We start from the raw sequence: 14,215 nt of genomic DNA, 5'->3' as shown, positions 1-14,215 counted from the left end.
ATTAATAATTTCCACTCCATGCAAGCATAGTAGTGCCTGGAAAACAATAAAAACATCAACCAACAACATTAATTGATCGAACGCAGTGAGGTCTATGTTTTAACTAGGATTTTCTTTCGTCTGTATTTACGGCCAAACGCGTTAACAGAATTCGGTGAGATTTGGCAGGAATATTCCTCTTTAAACTGCGCGTCGTTTTTTGAAGTTTTGCATTTTAAGGGTAATATAGAAAGAAAAGGAATTCCTCCATACTCTGACATCACTTTATCATCTACTCTGAATAGAATCAGACTATAGATTTATTCATAATCAATCAGCTGACAAGTGGATTATTCATTGCATTCATTACACAGATGTCTGGAGAAGCCATGTCTATTTCTATAAGGTCTATGGTTTCAATATTTTCTTTTGCAGTCATGGTATTATCATGCGTGTTCATCAGTATCAATATTCTCACATTTGAAAAAACAAATTTAATAGTGATTGGAAATAATTAATTGAACTAAATAATACTGAAGAAATTATACTATTTTTGATTGATTTTTTAAAAAAATATTTTCATCTGATAGAAAGATTATCACGGAACTGGATGAATTATCATATTGAATACAAATTCAAACGTGAACTGAGTTTGTTAACATTTCAAACAGGTGACATCAGATACTTGTGGATGAGAAAACTGCGTGAGGTCTACTGTTCATAGAACTACTAGTAATTATTACGTATTAGTGCCACACCAGGCCCAGCGACCAGCTCTCACCCTGGAAGACGATATAAAAAATCAACCAACAATACTCATCATCACAATTCATAGACAAATTGCATGAAAACTATATTAGTAGACGTATTGAATGAAAACATTAACAGACGTATTGAATGGAAGCTGTATTAATAGATGTATTGAATGGAAACTACTTGATGCTGTTAGAATCACCAATTTATTAAATAGAATAGAATAAGCAGGGCTACATATTTCGTGTGAAAACAAAATTTTCCTCTATTAGAAACTAGTAGATTCAAATCAAATCAAATATTTTTATTGACAAAAAAAAACAACACATTAAAAACAGCTTACAATATCCATCCAAATCGAGCGTCCTGTGAACAGTAGACCTCGCGCAGTTATAAACCACAGCCTTCTGTAATACTGTCCATCAGAGTAAATTGTGTCCTGTGGTGTCGCGAGATATCGGTGTGAAAATGGTGTGTCAATGGCTGATTGGATTGGCGTATTGAAAACGGCGTATAACGTGGACCTCACTATTGTATTATTACTATTAGGTGGGCCGTCCACTAGAACCGTTTTCGTCCGAGCTAGCCTCGTCCGAACGATCCCGCAACAAACAAAGGAATAGATGCTCGTCCATTGCAACAGGTTCATACGGCCGTCTCCGGCCGATCAATTTTTCGATCCGAATTGAATGAGATTTTCCGGCTCTATCCGGCTGAACTAGCTAGTCGTGCTGAGACCTTAGACCAGTTATAGAATAGACACGGCCCATTGTATATTCATACTGAAAGTCGATGAAGCCAACATCTACTGCCAAATCCACCCATCTTGACGTCACAACAGTGACGTCACGCATCGTATAGAAATTATAGAAAACTTTTTTGAGTTTGTTGTGTAAGTGTTTGTGGTGTTTAACTTACATTGTTGTTAAACATAGCTTGTTTTCCATAGCAGATTGTTATTTATTTATGTAATTATTATTTATGAAAATGGTAATCTCCTGCGCAGCATATAATTGCACTGAAATTTTTAGGAAAAAAAGTGGAATATCTTTTCATGCGTAAGTTGAAATTTATACACATAAATATTGTAAGTTGTAACTGTAATATTATCCTTGGTTATGTTGTAAGTGAACTCATTGCAGCATGACAATAAATTATTTTTGTAGGCTACCGTACCTTATTATTTTCAAAACACATTATAACTTTGAAGCCGATACCACATAACACATTATAACTTAACCGATATCGTTTTTGCCCGTAGCTATAAATAACCTAAAAACACCATGAATCTGAAATAGACACAATCTGAAAGTTTTCCATACCATGAGTGACGTCACTGTTGTGACGTCAAGATGGGTGGATTTGGCAGTAGATGTTGGATTCAGAGGAAGACTTCCCAGCCTGTCTATTCTATAACTGGTCTAAGGCTGAGACAACAAAGTGTTCCAAACCTAAAATTGTTTCACAGTCGAGTGTTTGTTTTTGTTTTTTGAAGTTGTTCTGTTTTATAAAGTTGTAACTACGGACAATGAAAAGTTGATAAGTTTGCAGCTACTATTGTTTGTACTATTGTTTGCAGCTTATCTATTATTGAGTGTACTGACTTGTTTATCGTGACCGTCTACTCATCAAACTCGTATTCTGTTTAGCTCGCATATTATAGATACGTTTGAAATATGAATAACTGCAACGTTTGCCTCGGCAATTTCAGTGATGAAGACTCAATAATTTGTGCTTCGTGTAACAAAAATGTCATTACATCTGCCACTATTTAACCGAAAAGAACTTCAAAAAACTTTCAAAGGATAATCGGAATAAATGGAAGTGCAGTGCTTGTAAACAGGTGTCTGTGTCACCAGGACAAGAAGAGAGTGAAATGGAAAGTGATGTTTTAATGCGAAAAATGACTGATTAATGTATAAGTGAATAAGTTATATTAAGACTCCACGTCGGCGTACAAGTTTTCTTTTGCCGACGTGTAGCACAAAGTTGTCAATTTCCTTTCAGTTGTATTCTGTATATATTTTTGTGCAATAAACGATTTGATTTGATTTGGTTTAATAGCATGTTCCATTGTGGGATATGCGAGACAAAAGATATCATCATCGTGATGCTCAAAGGAATTTGTAAACAAAGATTGCTCAGTAATTAATAACTAATTTAGTGGATAACTAATTCAATTTTCAAAATCTCAATATAATCATTTTTTATGAAAAATTTTGTGGCTATGATAGTAGTTAATTCAATAAATGGCAACTAGACTGACGTAAACGGTTCCAATGGACGACCATCATCATCATCATCATCATTATTGGCACTACAGCCCATGTAGAGCCTCAGCCTTGACAACCACATCCTTCCACCCCTCTCGACATTCTGCTGTTCTTCTCCATCTTCTTACACCCAGTCTTCGCAAATCCTCTTCCACATCGTCAACCCACCGCTTTCTTGGTCTTCTTTGTAGTCTTCTTCCTCCGGGTTTGCCTTCCAGCACCATCTTTGGCACCCTCCCTTCCGGCATTCTGCACACATGACCAGCCCATCTCAGCCTTATGCTTTTCACAACAATGGACGACCATATTCGGCCGAATTAACGGCCAGCAGATTCGTTCGCTCCAACGGCCGAACGGATCGGTTAAATACGGTTCCAGTGGACGGTTACCCTCAAAGTTCAATTACTCAGTTTACTTCATTGATCAATCTTTATATTTCAATACGAGTTATCTTGTTTCTAGTGACGCAGTCATAATCTTGTAAAAAAGACGCAAAGCCATACGCCATTTTTTGAGAGAAGAGTCTAAGTCACGAACCACACCTAATCTACGTCATGTCATTGCCAACAATAAAATCCCAAAATATCAAGTTACAATATTATTTCATTAATATTTTCAATAAAACTTTATTCTTATTTTATTTAACTTTGTTCGTTTTTATAATTTATTAATTTAGAAAGAGAAATTAACTAAATATTCCAACATCATTAAACAGTTGATAAATTTCACCCAATGTTAAGCACACATATTGACTATCGACTTTTATCGATCTTGAGTATCGAATCGGAGATTCGATTTTTTAGGGACAAAATTGCAATATCATACAAGGGAAGGAATAGTTTTAACAGTTTTGGCAGGTTTTAGAAACCGGGCCTTAATGTTGGACAATTGTAAATGCAATTCAGCTTACCTCTCTGGCGGAATGGTGTATGTTGCACTGATGGCAGTACCTTGCGGCATAGGTGGGCCTCTGCGGCGCGAGGGTGCGGCGATGTCGTTTGCCGCAGTTGGTGCAACGCAGGGTGTTGGCCGTGTACTCCATCTTCTCATGCAAGCGGGTCAACAGCTCATTCAACTCAGTCCACGCGTGCTCCATCTGGTGAGTCTCCGCCACGCATTGGTCGTATCTGCTACGTCGCTCCTACAATCACATAAATTTATTTATTTATAATTGCATGTCATAGGGGATACAGAACAGTCGTATCTACTGCGACGCTCCTAAATAAATAAATTTATTTATTCATTGATACATGTCACAGAATAGCATTGACAATTATTGTAATACTGTACATACTTGTCGTAGACGAAGACTGGGGATTTCAGATAGAAAGTGTCACAAACAGGTTGGTTGGTAGCCATTTTGGCTAGTCGAAGTAGAACTATAAATAATAAATAAATAAAACTGCTTCAAAAAAGGGGCTCATCCTATAAATCATATACAGTTGAACCTCAATAATTCGTAATCCTCTATAAATCGTAGTAAAGAAATGTATTTCGGTCCCCTCAATAATTCGTAGTAGAATCGAGCGTTGACTTATCTTCGGCCTCTATAATTAGTAGTTTTGATTGCGATAACTCTCTATAATTCGTAGTTTTGACTGCGAGAACTTCTATAATTCGTAGTTTTTGTTTTTTCATACATCGTGGAAGGGGAAAATAATTACAGTGTACTATGTATTTATTTATTAGGTTAGCACAAATTTATCTATTCATTTACTATGAATGTAGTGTACTATGCATGTATTTTGGCGAAATAAAGAATATTATGCTATCACTAACTAATTCTCCAGACATGAGTCATCAACCAGAAATCACATGCACGCCGGACGAAATCATTGTTATTATGACTATGTAGTCAGTCAAGTATTATTAGAAATTATTAATCAAATTAAAACTAATTTTAAAAATAAATGAGAATCTTAAAGAAATTGGTAGAAGTCTGAACATTTTTTTGAATTAGTAGTATCCAGTCAAGTATTATTAGAAATTATGAAAATTAAAACTCATTTTAAAAATAAATGAGAATCTTAAAAAATGTTATGCCCTGAGGTAGATTTACCGACGTATTGACGTAGCCTACTGAATTTATTTTATTTATTTGCAATGCAAATGGCACTAATGTAATAACATTGGTGGATAAAATAATAAGGCAGTCCTTATGCTATTTTCCTTCCAAATTTATAGGTGACAAAGATCAAGATAAGGTTAGAATTTCACTTGTACAATTTTTATAAAATTTTAGTCCAAAATAAACATGAAAACTATAAATTTTGAATTCAGATGGCTTGAATTGATAAATTGATTAGAAATTCCAATCAAATACCACTTGTAAAGAATAATATTGAGTTATTTAGGAAAATTTGGTTAAACTTCCCATTTATTTTAGAAACTGGTCTTACATTTACGAAGCTTTATAGCTTGAATTATAAAAAAACAAAAATGATCTTCATATAAATAGTTATGTAGGATGATCTTACGATCATTTCTTCAATTAAAAAAATATCGGTTCGACAGTACTAACCGGCTCTCCAATGAGTTCGAATGCATGCACGAGTATCTTGAATGCCTCCTCAGCTCCTGGCTGCGAGTTTTTGTCAGGATGGACTAGAACCGCCTGCTTCTTGTAGTACCTCTTTATCTCCTCGTCATGACACCTCTTCGTCACGCCCAGTATACTACACAAAAAAAACAAAATATAAGTAATTATAAACTGGGATCTAGCTCAGAAGATCAGTCAAACCCAATATACTGTACAAAAACCTCAACAAGATTGATGTCTTGGTAAACTAGTATTTAGGTCAGACGATTTTACACAAGATTTTCAAGATTGGCAGTGGTCCAAGGATCACTGAAAGTTTTGTAGTAGATCTGGTAATCGTCTAAATACTACTAGGATGATCTGAACTCTTCAGTGTTTGTTTCCATTACGAACTGCTTGTTAATAATCACATTTGAACAAAATTACGACATAGCAGTCAGGTATTTATAAATAAAAGCTATAAAGGTGCGTACAGACTTTCGCTCTGCTCCGCAACGGAACGTCACTCCAGCAGAGCGATTGATGATCGACCCGGGAGCAAGAGTGGTTCGACCGGGGAACGCGAGAAGATCTAACATCTTCCGTAACGTTCATGATGGGTGCTACTGCAGAGCGGGGGCGGAGCGACTGCGGTACGATGGAGGAACGAGGGCGGTAAGAGGGCGGAGCATGCTCGGTGCGGGTTGGAAGCGCGTATATGTGTACGCAGCTTAAGCTTCTACTCACATTTGTGGAGCGCTTTCGGACACTAGGCCCTTCCTCAACATCCACTGCTCCACAAATGTGAGTAGAAGCTAATATCTTTTATTTATAAATACGCGACTGTTATGTCGTAATTTTGTTGTTCAAAAGTGATGATCTGAAACCTTTTCTATGTAACTACAATACACATTTCTTAAAAATATTTTTATGAACCGATGTAATATTAAATCTATGTAATATCGTAAATAATATACATTTTATGAACCTATAGTAAGGTCCACGTTATAATGACAGTATTTGATCAACTTTGGTTTTGCGATCCTTGTCTATCATTCGACATAGCCGGTGGTACTATCCTTTTCTAGGTCCACAACGATGCCAATTATGTTTTTGACAGTGTAGAAATATAATTAATTAATGCAGAGAATCGGCATCGCTATTCTTCTATCTTTATCCACTGCCATTATAACGTGGACCTCACTATAGGAAAGTATTTTCATGTTCATAAGAGTTGGAAATGAGTAACTTTTCTGACTTGCTCTGAAAGTGCTCTGATCTCCAAGGCCCGGTTGCACAAACGTCTGTTAAATTTCTACTGTGATAATTATCAAAGACGTCTTACGTTTCTCTGATTTTCTGATTCTCGAGGAATTCAACAGTCATTTAATCACTGTTAAAATTCAACTGGGCCTACAACTGAAATTTATTTTCAGAGAATGTAGGGTAACAAATATTCTTTATTCATTTATACAATAAGTACATTATCAAAATGATAGGAAGAAGAAAAAATAAGGTAACCTTGTGCTAGTCCTCTCCCAAATTAAGATAACACATAGTTTATTTAATAATAAATATATACCTATGAAATATTTCAAGTTTGAACAATTTTGATCCCTTTCCCCCGTACTTAAACATGTATACTTAATTTACTATTACTTAGGTTATCAGGCTATATAGGTATCAAAAATTCATGAGGGAAGTATACCTATATAACCAGATAACCTAAGTAATAGCAATTAAGTATATGTGTGTAAGTATGAGGAAAAGGGATCAAAAATTGTTCTTTTATCAAGTGATAGTGACACAACCTACATTTTAATTTGGACTGTAGTGGGTCTATAATTTTGCAAAGAGACATTTTTGGGCATCAGCCTGTTGTGCCTTCTCTTATAAGTACTTCTCTTATCAAAATAATCGTACATGATTAATTGAATAAATGAATAAAGTGAAACTTTTAAAGAAATGAGAAATCAGTGACCAGCGATGCCAACCAACCTATAGGGATCCTTGCCCTTACAGGACAACAGTCTTTTGATGGCATCATCGCCAGTAGTCGGCAGCGCCATATTGTTGGCGAGTCCCTCGTGGGGCGGCGACGAGTTCCTGTCTGCCCCTCGGCCTCCCTTGCCAGCCTCAGGCGACCGCCCCCGCCTCCAGAACCGCCACCAGGACCGCGAGGATGTCGAAGAGGGTTTGTCGCCAGGAGGTGAGGATGAGGAAGAGGAGGAGGATGAGGAGGCCTTGGTCCCTCCGCGACCCAATCGGTTCCCAGGTCTCCCCAGCATGTCGGAGACGCGGCGCCAACCGCAACGTGCCGTGGTTGCTGAGTAGTCGAGGGATACTTGGCATCTGGAAAATTGAAATAGAAGTTATACTTGAAAATTGTACTTGAAACTAGTTGTGTAGTAATAAAATAGAAGGATAAAAAAGAGAAACATGTGTTGGAATAAAATAAAATGGAAGTTGATTATGTTTCAATATCGAACAACAATCAAAAATTGAATTCTGCGGGTGGAAATTACTGAGATATTGCAATGATTCAAATGCTAATGAATTAATCATTATCATTAAACGAAATCCGAATTAAATGCTGTAATTCACCCCGAAGACTTCTCTTACTGCAAATATTGACAACAGGGTAAACAGCTAGATGGAAATTCGATGAGTGCTACTATTCCCGGGGTGACAAATAATTTTTGAATAGTAGCGCTCATAGAATTTCTATCCAGCTGTTGTCAATATTTGCAATAGCAGAAGTCTTCGGGGTGGATTACAGCATTTAATTCGGATTCTCGTTTAATAATAATAATGATTGAATTACTTTGGTCTTACAAAATTGAATTACTTTGGTCACGAACCTTCAAAATAGAAATCTGTTGGCATCCAATAATTCACCAACAAAATTTTAAATCATAATTGAAATTATTGTATTGTTCTGCTACAAATATTATATTGTTTATTCCATTGCAGAGAGTTTATCTTATTTACATTTTTCAACAGAAATTACTTGATACAAGCCAAAAAAATCTGGTGTGGCGCACTCACACAACGTTCCTTGCTCATTGAACTGTAAGCCCCATTCTTAAAGGAGAATAATTTAGGGGAATAACATAATGACGATTGGCAGCAACATATTTGAAACTAAGATCAGACTACTGTATATGTGTATATATATAATTGTTTTCAGAGTACTTTTTCCTTTGTGTAAATTGTGAAATTGATATTTTTTAAAAGTCGTCAAAACAGCTGTTCTATAGATGAAATATCTCGACTATGTGTTATTTTTATGAACTGCGCTACCTACCTACCTCATGCACGAGAAGGAGTTTACAAAGTCCATTTCTCAAGGATGGGGTGGACCCCCCATTAGTTTCCCAGAAAGGAGACTCATGCCAGTTAATCGAGCTGATGAATAACTCTATACAGGGTATGAATTTGAAAAAAATCGGTCGTCATTTTTGAGAAAATCGTGAAAAACATGGTTTTTTAGTAACTATTCGCCATTTTTCTTAAGAATATTACAGAGCTCCTGCAATTTTCCCAGAAATGAGACTCATGTCAGTCGATAGGGCTTATGAATAGCTAGCTATCCATGGTATAAATTTGAAGAAAATCGTTAGAGCCGTTTTCGAGAAAACCGTGAAAAACATGGTTTTTTAGTGATTATCCGCCATTTTTCTCAAGAATATTACGGAGCTCCAGCAATTTTCCCAGAAATAAGACTCATGTCAGTTGATAGGGCTTATAGATAGCTATCCATGGTATAAATTTGAAGAAAATCGTTAGAGCCGTTTTCGAGAAAACAGTGTAAAACATGGTTTTTTAGTAATTATCCGCCATCTTGAATTGAATTTTATTGAATTTCTTATTGTCGGATCCTCATGGTATAAGGACCTTAAGTTTAAAATTTCAAGTCAATCGGTTAATTATGAATGGAGTTATCGCGATCACAGACATACACACACACACACACACACACATCCAAAAATCATGTTTTTGGACTCAGGGGACCTTGAAACGTATAGAAAACTTGAAATTAGGGTACCTTAATTTTTTTTGGAAAGCAATACTTTCCTTACCTATGGTAATAGGGCAAGGAAAGTAAAAAACAAGATAAGTTGTCAAGTTTTTTAATAGAACTACTTCAATCTTCAATTATTATAGGAAATAACTAGTAGGCTACTCTTGTAATATTGTTTTAATTATACACGACTAGTTTCGAAATTTGTCATTCTAAAGAGATTTTTTTTAAGAATGATAATAGTCGTGTATAATTTGAAAAATATTATTAGGATACCTATTAGTTATTTTCTATAATTGAAGATAACTCATATGGAAAAGTAAAGTGAAGTAAAGTAAGTAAAGTAAAGTAAGTAAAGTAAAGTGAACTTTGATATTAATTAAACTAGAATAATGCTTACAAGTGAACAAATAATCGAGTTGATAAGGCCATCACATCCCATACAAGATTCAGCAGCCAATGCGCAAAAAGCTTCATATAGTGTTGCCATTTCGTCCAAATCATATCTGAAAAAAAAAAAAAAAATTAGAAAATTCATCAAGTACTTTAATTAAATTATCTAGTCTAAGAGACAGTGATTATATTTGTCTAGAATGAGTAACAAATTTTAACAGCTGGATAGCTTGGATGATAAATTTATTCATTCTACTAAATTTTCACAAAACTCATCAAATCAAATTTATTTCCATTCAAAATACAGTTCACAATCATAAATAAAAAATTTCAAATTTCATGAATCCAGTTGTTTTTCAGTTTGGGTATTGTTTTTGTATGCTGCTTTGTTTTGTTTTGTTAATTGTATGTTTGTACGTATATCATTGTGCTGTACGGAGATCTACTCATGTATGTTGTCTTGTTATATTTGATTTTTTGCTTCTTGCTGGTTATCTTGGCTTGTTAGGAATAGTGATTAAAGTTTACAGGATGCTACACACGTCGTGCGCTAAAATGTCTGTAAAGTGATGAACTGAACTCCAAAAAAAATTAATCTATGTCTTAACAATTTAGTAATTACAATTAAATACATTACTAACAATGACCACACAACTTGTCAAAGTGGTCTTATAATTTCCAAAACTTAAAATGAATGTCAAGTGAAATTTATGATGGAAATAAAATTATTTATTTATTTTATGGAAAGATTAGCATCCGCAAAGAAAGAATCTGAGCTCGGATGCTAGTTGTGCTATTTCCTAAAAATAAAATACAATATTACTAATAATTGACATATTACTAAATATGAATAACAAAAGAAACCTATTGAAAAAAAACAGATACAAAGTTTTTTACAGTACTTGACCTAGTATAATAGATTATATTAGTACTAGAAGAAACGTCCAAGGCACAAGAGGTGGAAATGAAGCCACTGATATAGTAATAAGCTTTTATGATTAATCTATAATGTAATAAAGGAAAGAATCGTCTCACAGGATAGGAAATTCACGAATGACGCATCATCACGTCTCAACTACTCAACTGATCAACTTGCGATTTTACATCAAGATTCTGAATTTACCGAGGATGAAATAATCGTCGTTCAATAGTTTTTTATTAGCTTACCTATATATGTATTGCCCTGTCTCCTTTTCCCAGACCGTTGTCCTCGTTTAGAGGGAGAGAGAGGACTGGAATTTGACTTACTGTCTTCTTTACCATTACCATTCACACCTGAAATCAATAGCCGATCAAGTTAACAACTGAAATGTCATACAAAGTACAATAATTGAACAAAATAGGTTACCTGCAACCATGAACCAATCAAAACAACTTACTGAAAAGTCATACAAAGTACAATAATTAAACAATGTAGGCTACCTGAATCCATGAAGCAATATATATAAGCTTTTATGCTTTATGGGCCAGCAAGTGGAAGCTTCAGAAGTGACTTGTCATAATTTAAAAAATACGAAACAGAAATTACATCAAAGATGTACATTGAAGGACAGTATGCTATAATATGCAGTATTACTGCATATTTTGGAAAGGCCTCTATGGGTCTGCCTCAAATGTCAATTCTCTGTAATACTCGTTCGATCCATTTAAGCCACATATCACTTGCCGCATGCACCTCCTGCAATCCTCCCTCACATGGGAACAGAGGGCAGTTTGAAACCAAGTGCTCCATTGTCTGTATCTCGCCACATTCACAGTATGGGTCAGGTGTAAAGCCCCATTAGGCAAGAGACTGGGCGCATCTTCCAGTAGATGTCCGGAACCTGTTCAAACAGCACCACTGCCGGCGGCCAAGCAGTGTCCCTGGCACCTCTCCGTTTGGATCCTCAATTAGGTGTTTATTCTTCACTGATGAGGAGGACCACCTTGCCTTCCAAATTGTTCCAATATCCTGACCATTCTGATCATCTAATCTCAGATACCTCCTAGATTGTAGCCGTCTTGCTGGTGCATTATTTAGCTCCTTAGCTATTGGCAACTCATTCCTTGAGACAACCCTGTTAACAAGTTGTCTTGTTTTATTCAATCTGCGGAGGTCTGGTGGCAGGAACAACAGCCCTTGTCAGGGCTCAACACAGCATGAAGCAATGAAGTTAACAACTGACGTAGATAGTACAATTAACTAGAATTGGGTTTCTGAAGCCACAGAACAGTCAAGTTAACAACTTAAATGTAAAAAGTAGAATTGACTTTCACGTCATCACTTGTTCACTTCATAATTATTTATTTATTTGAGATACATATGAGAGCACAAGGATGATATCCCATAAATGCTCTCTTAACACATAATACAAGTAAAACAATTGAAAATGCAATATTTCAGTTTGTGTATTATTCAGCTTTTACTGTACGTATACATATTGAATACAACCATGATTGATCACTGATTAGAGACGATTTTCAAGAATAAATCTTGTGGCATTTGACAGTCATTTAAACACAGTTAACTTTAATAGAATATTGTACGTACAACAACAACCGTAGTACGGAGACAACCGGGAACATATATTAAAAGTAATCATTCAACAAACTACTAAATAATATAAAATACTGTATAACTGTGATTAATCGCTTATTAAAGACGAATTCTACCTCCCTCAAGGAGAAATTTCGTAAAATTTCATCACGATTAACTTTAGTAGCCGTAAATGCAACCGGTAAGATATCTAGAAGCGTACTTAATAATTTCAATTGGTTTTTTGGGAATTTTGCATTTCAAGGATAATATAAAAGGAAAAAGGAGCCTCCTTCATACGCCAATATTACCGTAAAAATCAGACTATAGAATTATTCATAACATCAGCTGACAAGTGATTATACAGATGTGTGGAGAAGCCAGTCTATTGCTGTATTTCCATAAGGTCTATAGTTTCAATCAGGTACTTGTGGATGAGAATACTACGTGAGGTCTACTGTTCACAGAACTACTAGTAACTACCAAAGTAAGGTGGAGACTAAAGTGAGGTCCACGTTATAATGGCAGTGTTTGATTGGCAATGGTTTTGCTATCCTTGTCTATCATTCAACAAAGCGGATAGCGCTATCTCTTTCTCGCTTTGCTCTGTTGCCAGATCGTCTTTTAACAATCCTGGATGCTTCATTTATATATACAAATAAAAAATTATAAGTTCAATTCAGATTACATCAGCTAAGAGTATAATCTGTAGACTATGTACTATTCACTCTGATACTGTACTCAGATTGCACAAAATATTTCATCTTAATTATGAAATTATTTTAAAATATAATTTCTTGCTTAATGTAATGTAATTGATTATTTTCAACGAGGATGAACAGCTTATATTACATCAATAAACCTGTATCAGCTACCGTCTATAGAAGGCATTGACAAGACAGAGGATCGGCAAGGATTTTCTCCTATCTTTCTCCACTGCCATTTTAACGTGGACCTCACTATAGTGTCTAAAAGTAACCCCATTTAGATAACGTGAGTTGCATCACTATAGAAAGCGTGGGTTGAATCTGTATGAGAGTATGCGTTTAATAACAACCCAAAAACTATTTTTTCAATATAATTATGCATTTTATAAAACCTAAAAACTATTTTTTCAATATAATTATGCATTTTATAAAACCTAAAAACTATTTTATAATACAACTCACCTTTTTTAGCAGATTTGAACACATTTTTCTCGATATTAGCCCTGTTGCGCTGGATGTTATTATTGATCTGCAGAGGCCTCTTACTGCCTGACAGGTTGGCATTATTCACTTTATGGTTATTCAGGGTTTCATTCTTGTCATCGGTCACTGCAATAACAAAACATTTTATTTATTTATGAAAACATGGAATCAAACAAGATTTCTCCCAAAAGTTGTACAAAAAATGATGATTATGTATATTTATGAATATCTGTGATAGTTCCATATCTTCTTGATATGTATTAATTCAGGGCTACGTTCTTGTATTTATAAAATAGAATTATAGTTCCCTTTGGAACTAATAAAATTTATTTATTTATTTACAATGCAAATGACACTAATGTAATAACATTGAATGATCAAATAATAAGGTAGTCCTTGTGCTATTTTTCTTCCAAATTTATAAGTGACAAAGTCCAAGATAAGGTTAGAATTTCACGTGTACAATTAATAATAAAAATAATAGAATACAAATTATAACTACTAATTTCGTTGATCACACCAACGTTATAATTTGTATTCTTATTCTATTAATTTCAAAGGGTACTATAA

The 14,215-nt window shown here is 34.9% G+C and overlaps 1 protein-coding gene across 1 annotated transcript in view; it reads right to left on the bottom strand.

Annotated features, from left to right (window-relative positions):
* LOC111051393 (homeotic protein female sterile) overlaps positions 1–14,215 on the bottom strand; it is a 38,595-nt gene that overhangs the window by 6,242 nt on the left and 18,138 nt on the right. The window contains exons 6-11 of the mRNA XM_022337903.2: positions 13,625–13,771; positions 11,108–11,215; positions 9,948–10,053; positions 7,522–7,875; positions 5,527–5,680; positions 3,916–4,146 (exon numbers count right to left, since the gene is read on the bottom strand). Coding sequence (XP_022193595.2) covers positions 3,916–4,146; positions 5,527–5,680; positions 7,522–7,875; positions 9,948–10,053; positions 11,108–11,215; positions 13,625–13,771 — 1,100 coding nt within the window. The remainder of the gene's footprint in view (positions 1–3,915; positions 4,147–5,526; positions 5,681–7,521; positions 7,876–9,947; positions 10,054–11,107; positions 11,216–13,624; positions 13,772–14,215) is intronic.

Source organism: Nilaparvata lugens, chromosome 13 (assembly GCF_014356525.2).
Source record: "Nilaparvata lugens isolate BPH chromosome 13, ASM1435652v1, whole genome shotgun sequence".
Classification (NCBI taxonomy): Eukaryota; Metazoa; Arthropoda; class Insecta; order Hemiptera; family Delphacidae; genus Nilaparvata; species Nilaparvata lugens.
Note: the sequence above shows the minus strand (reverse complement) of the source record. Positions and strands in the feature narration are given on the sequence as shown.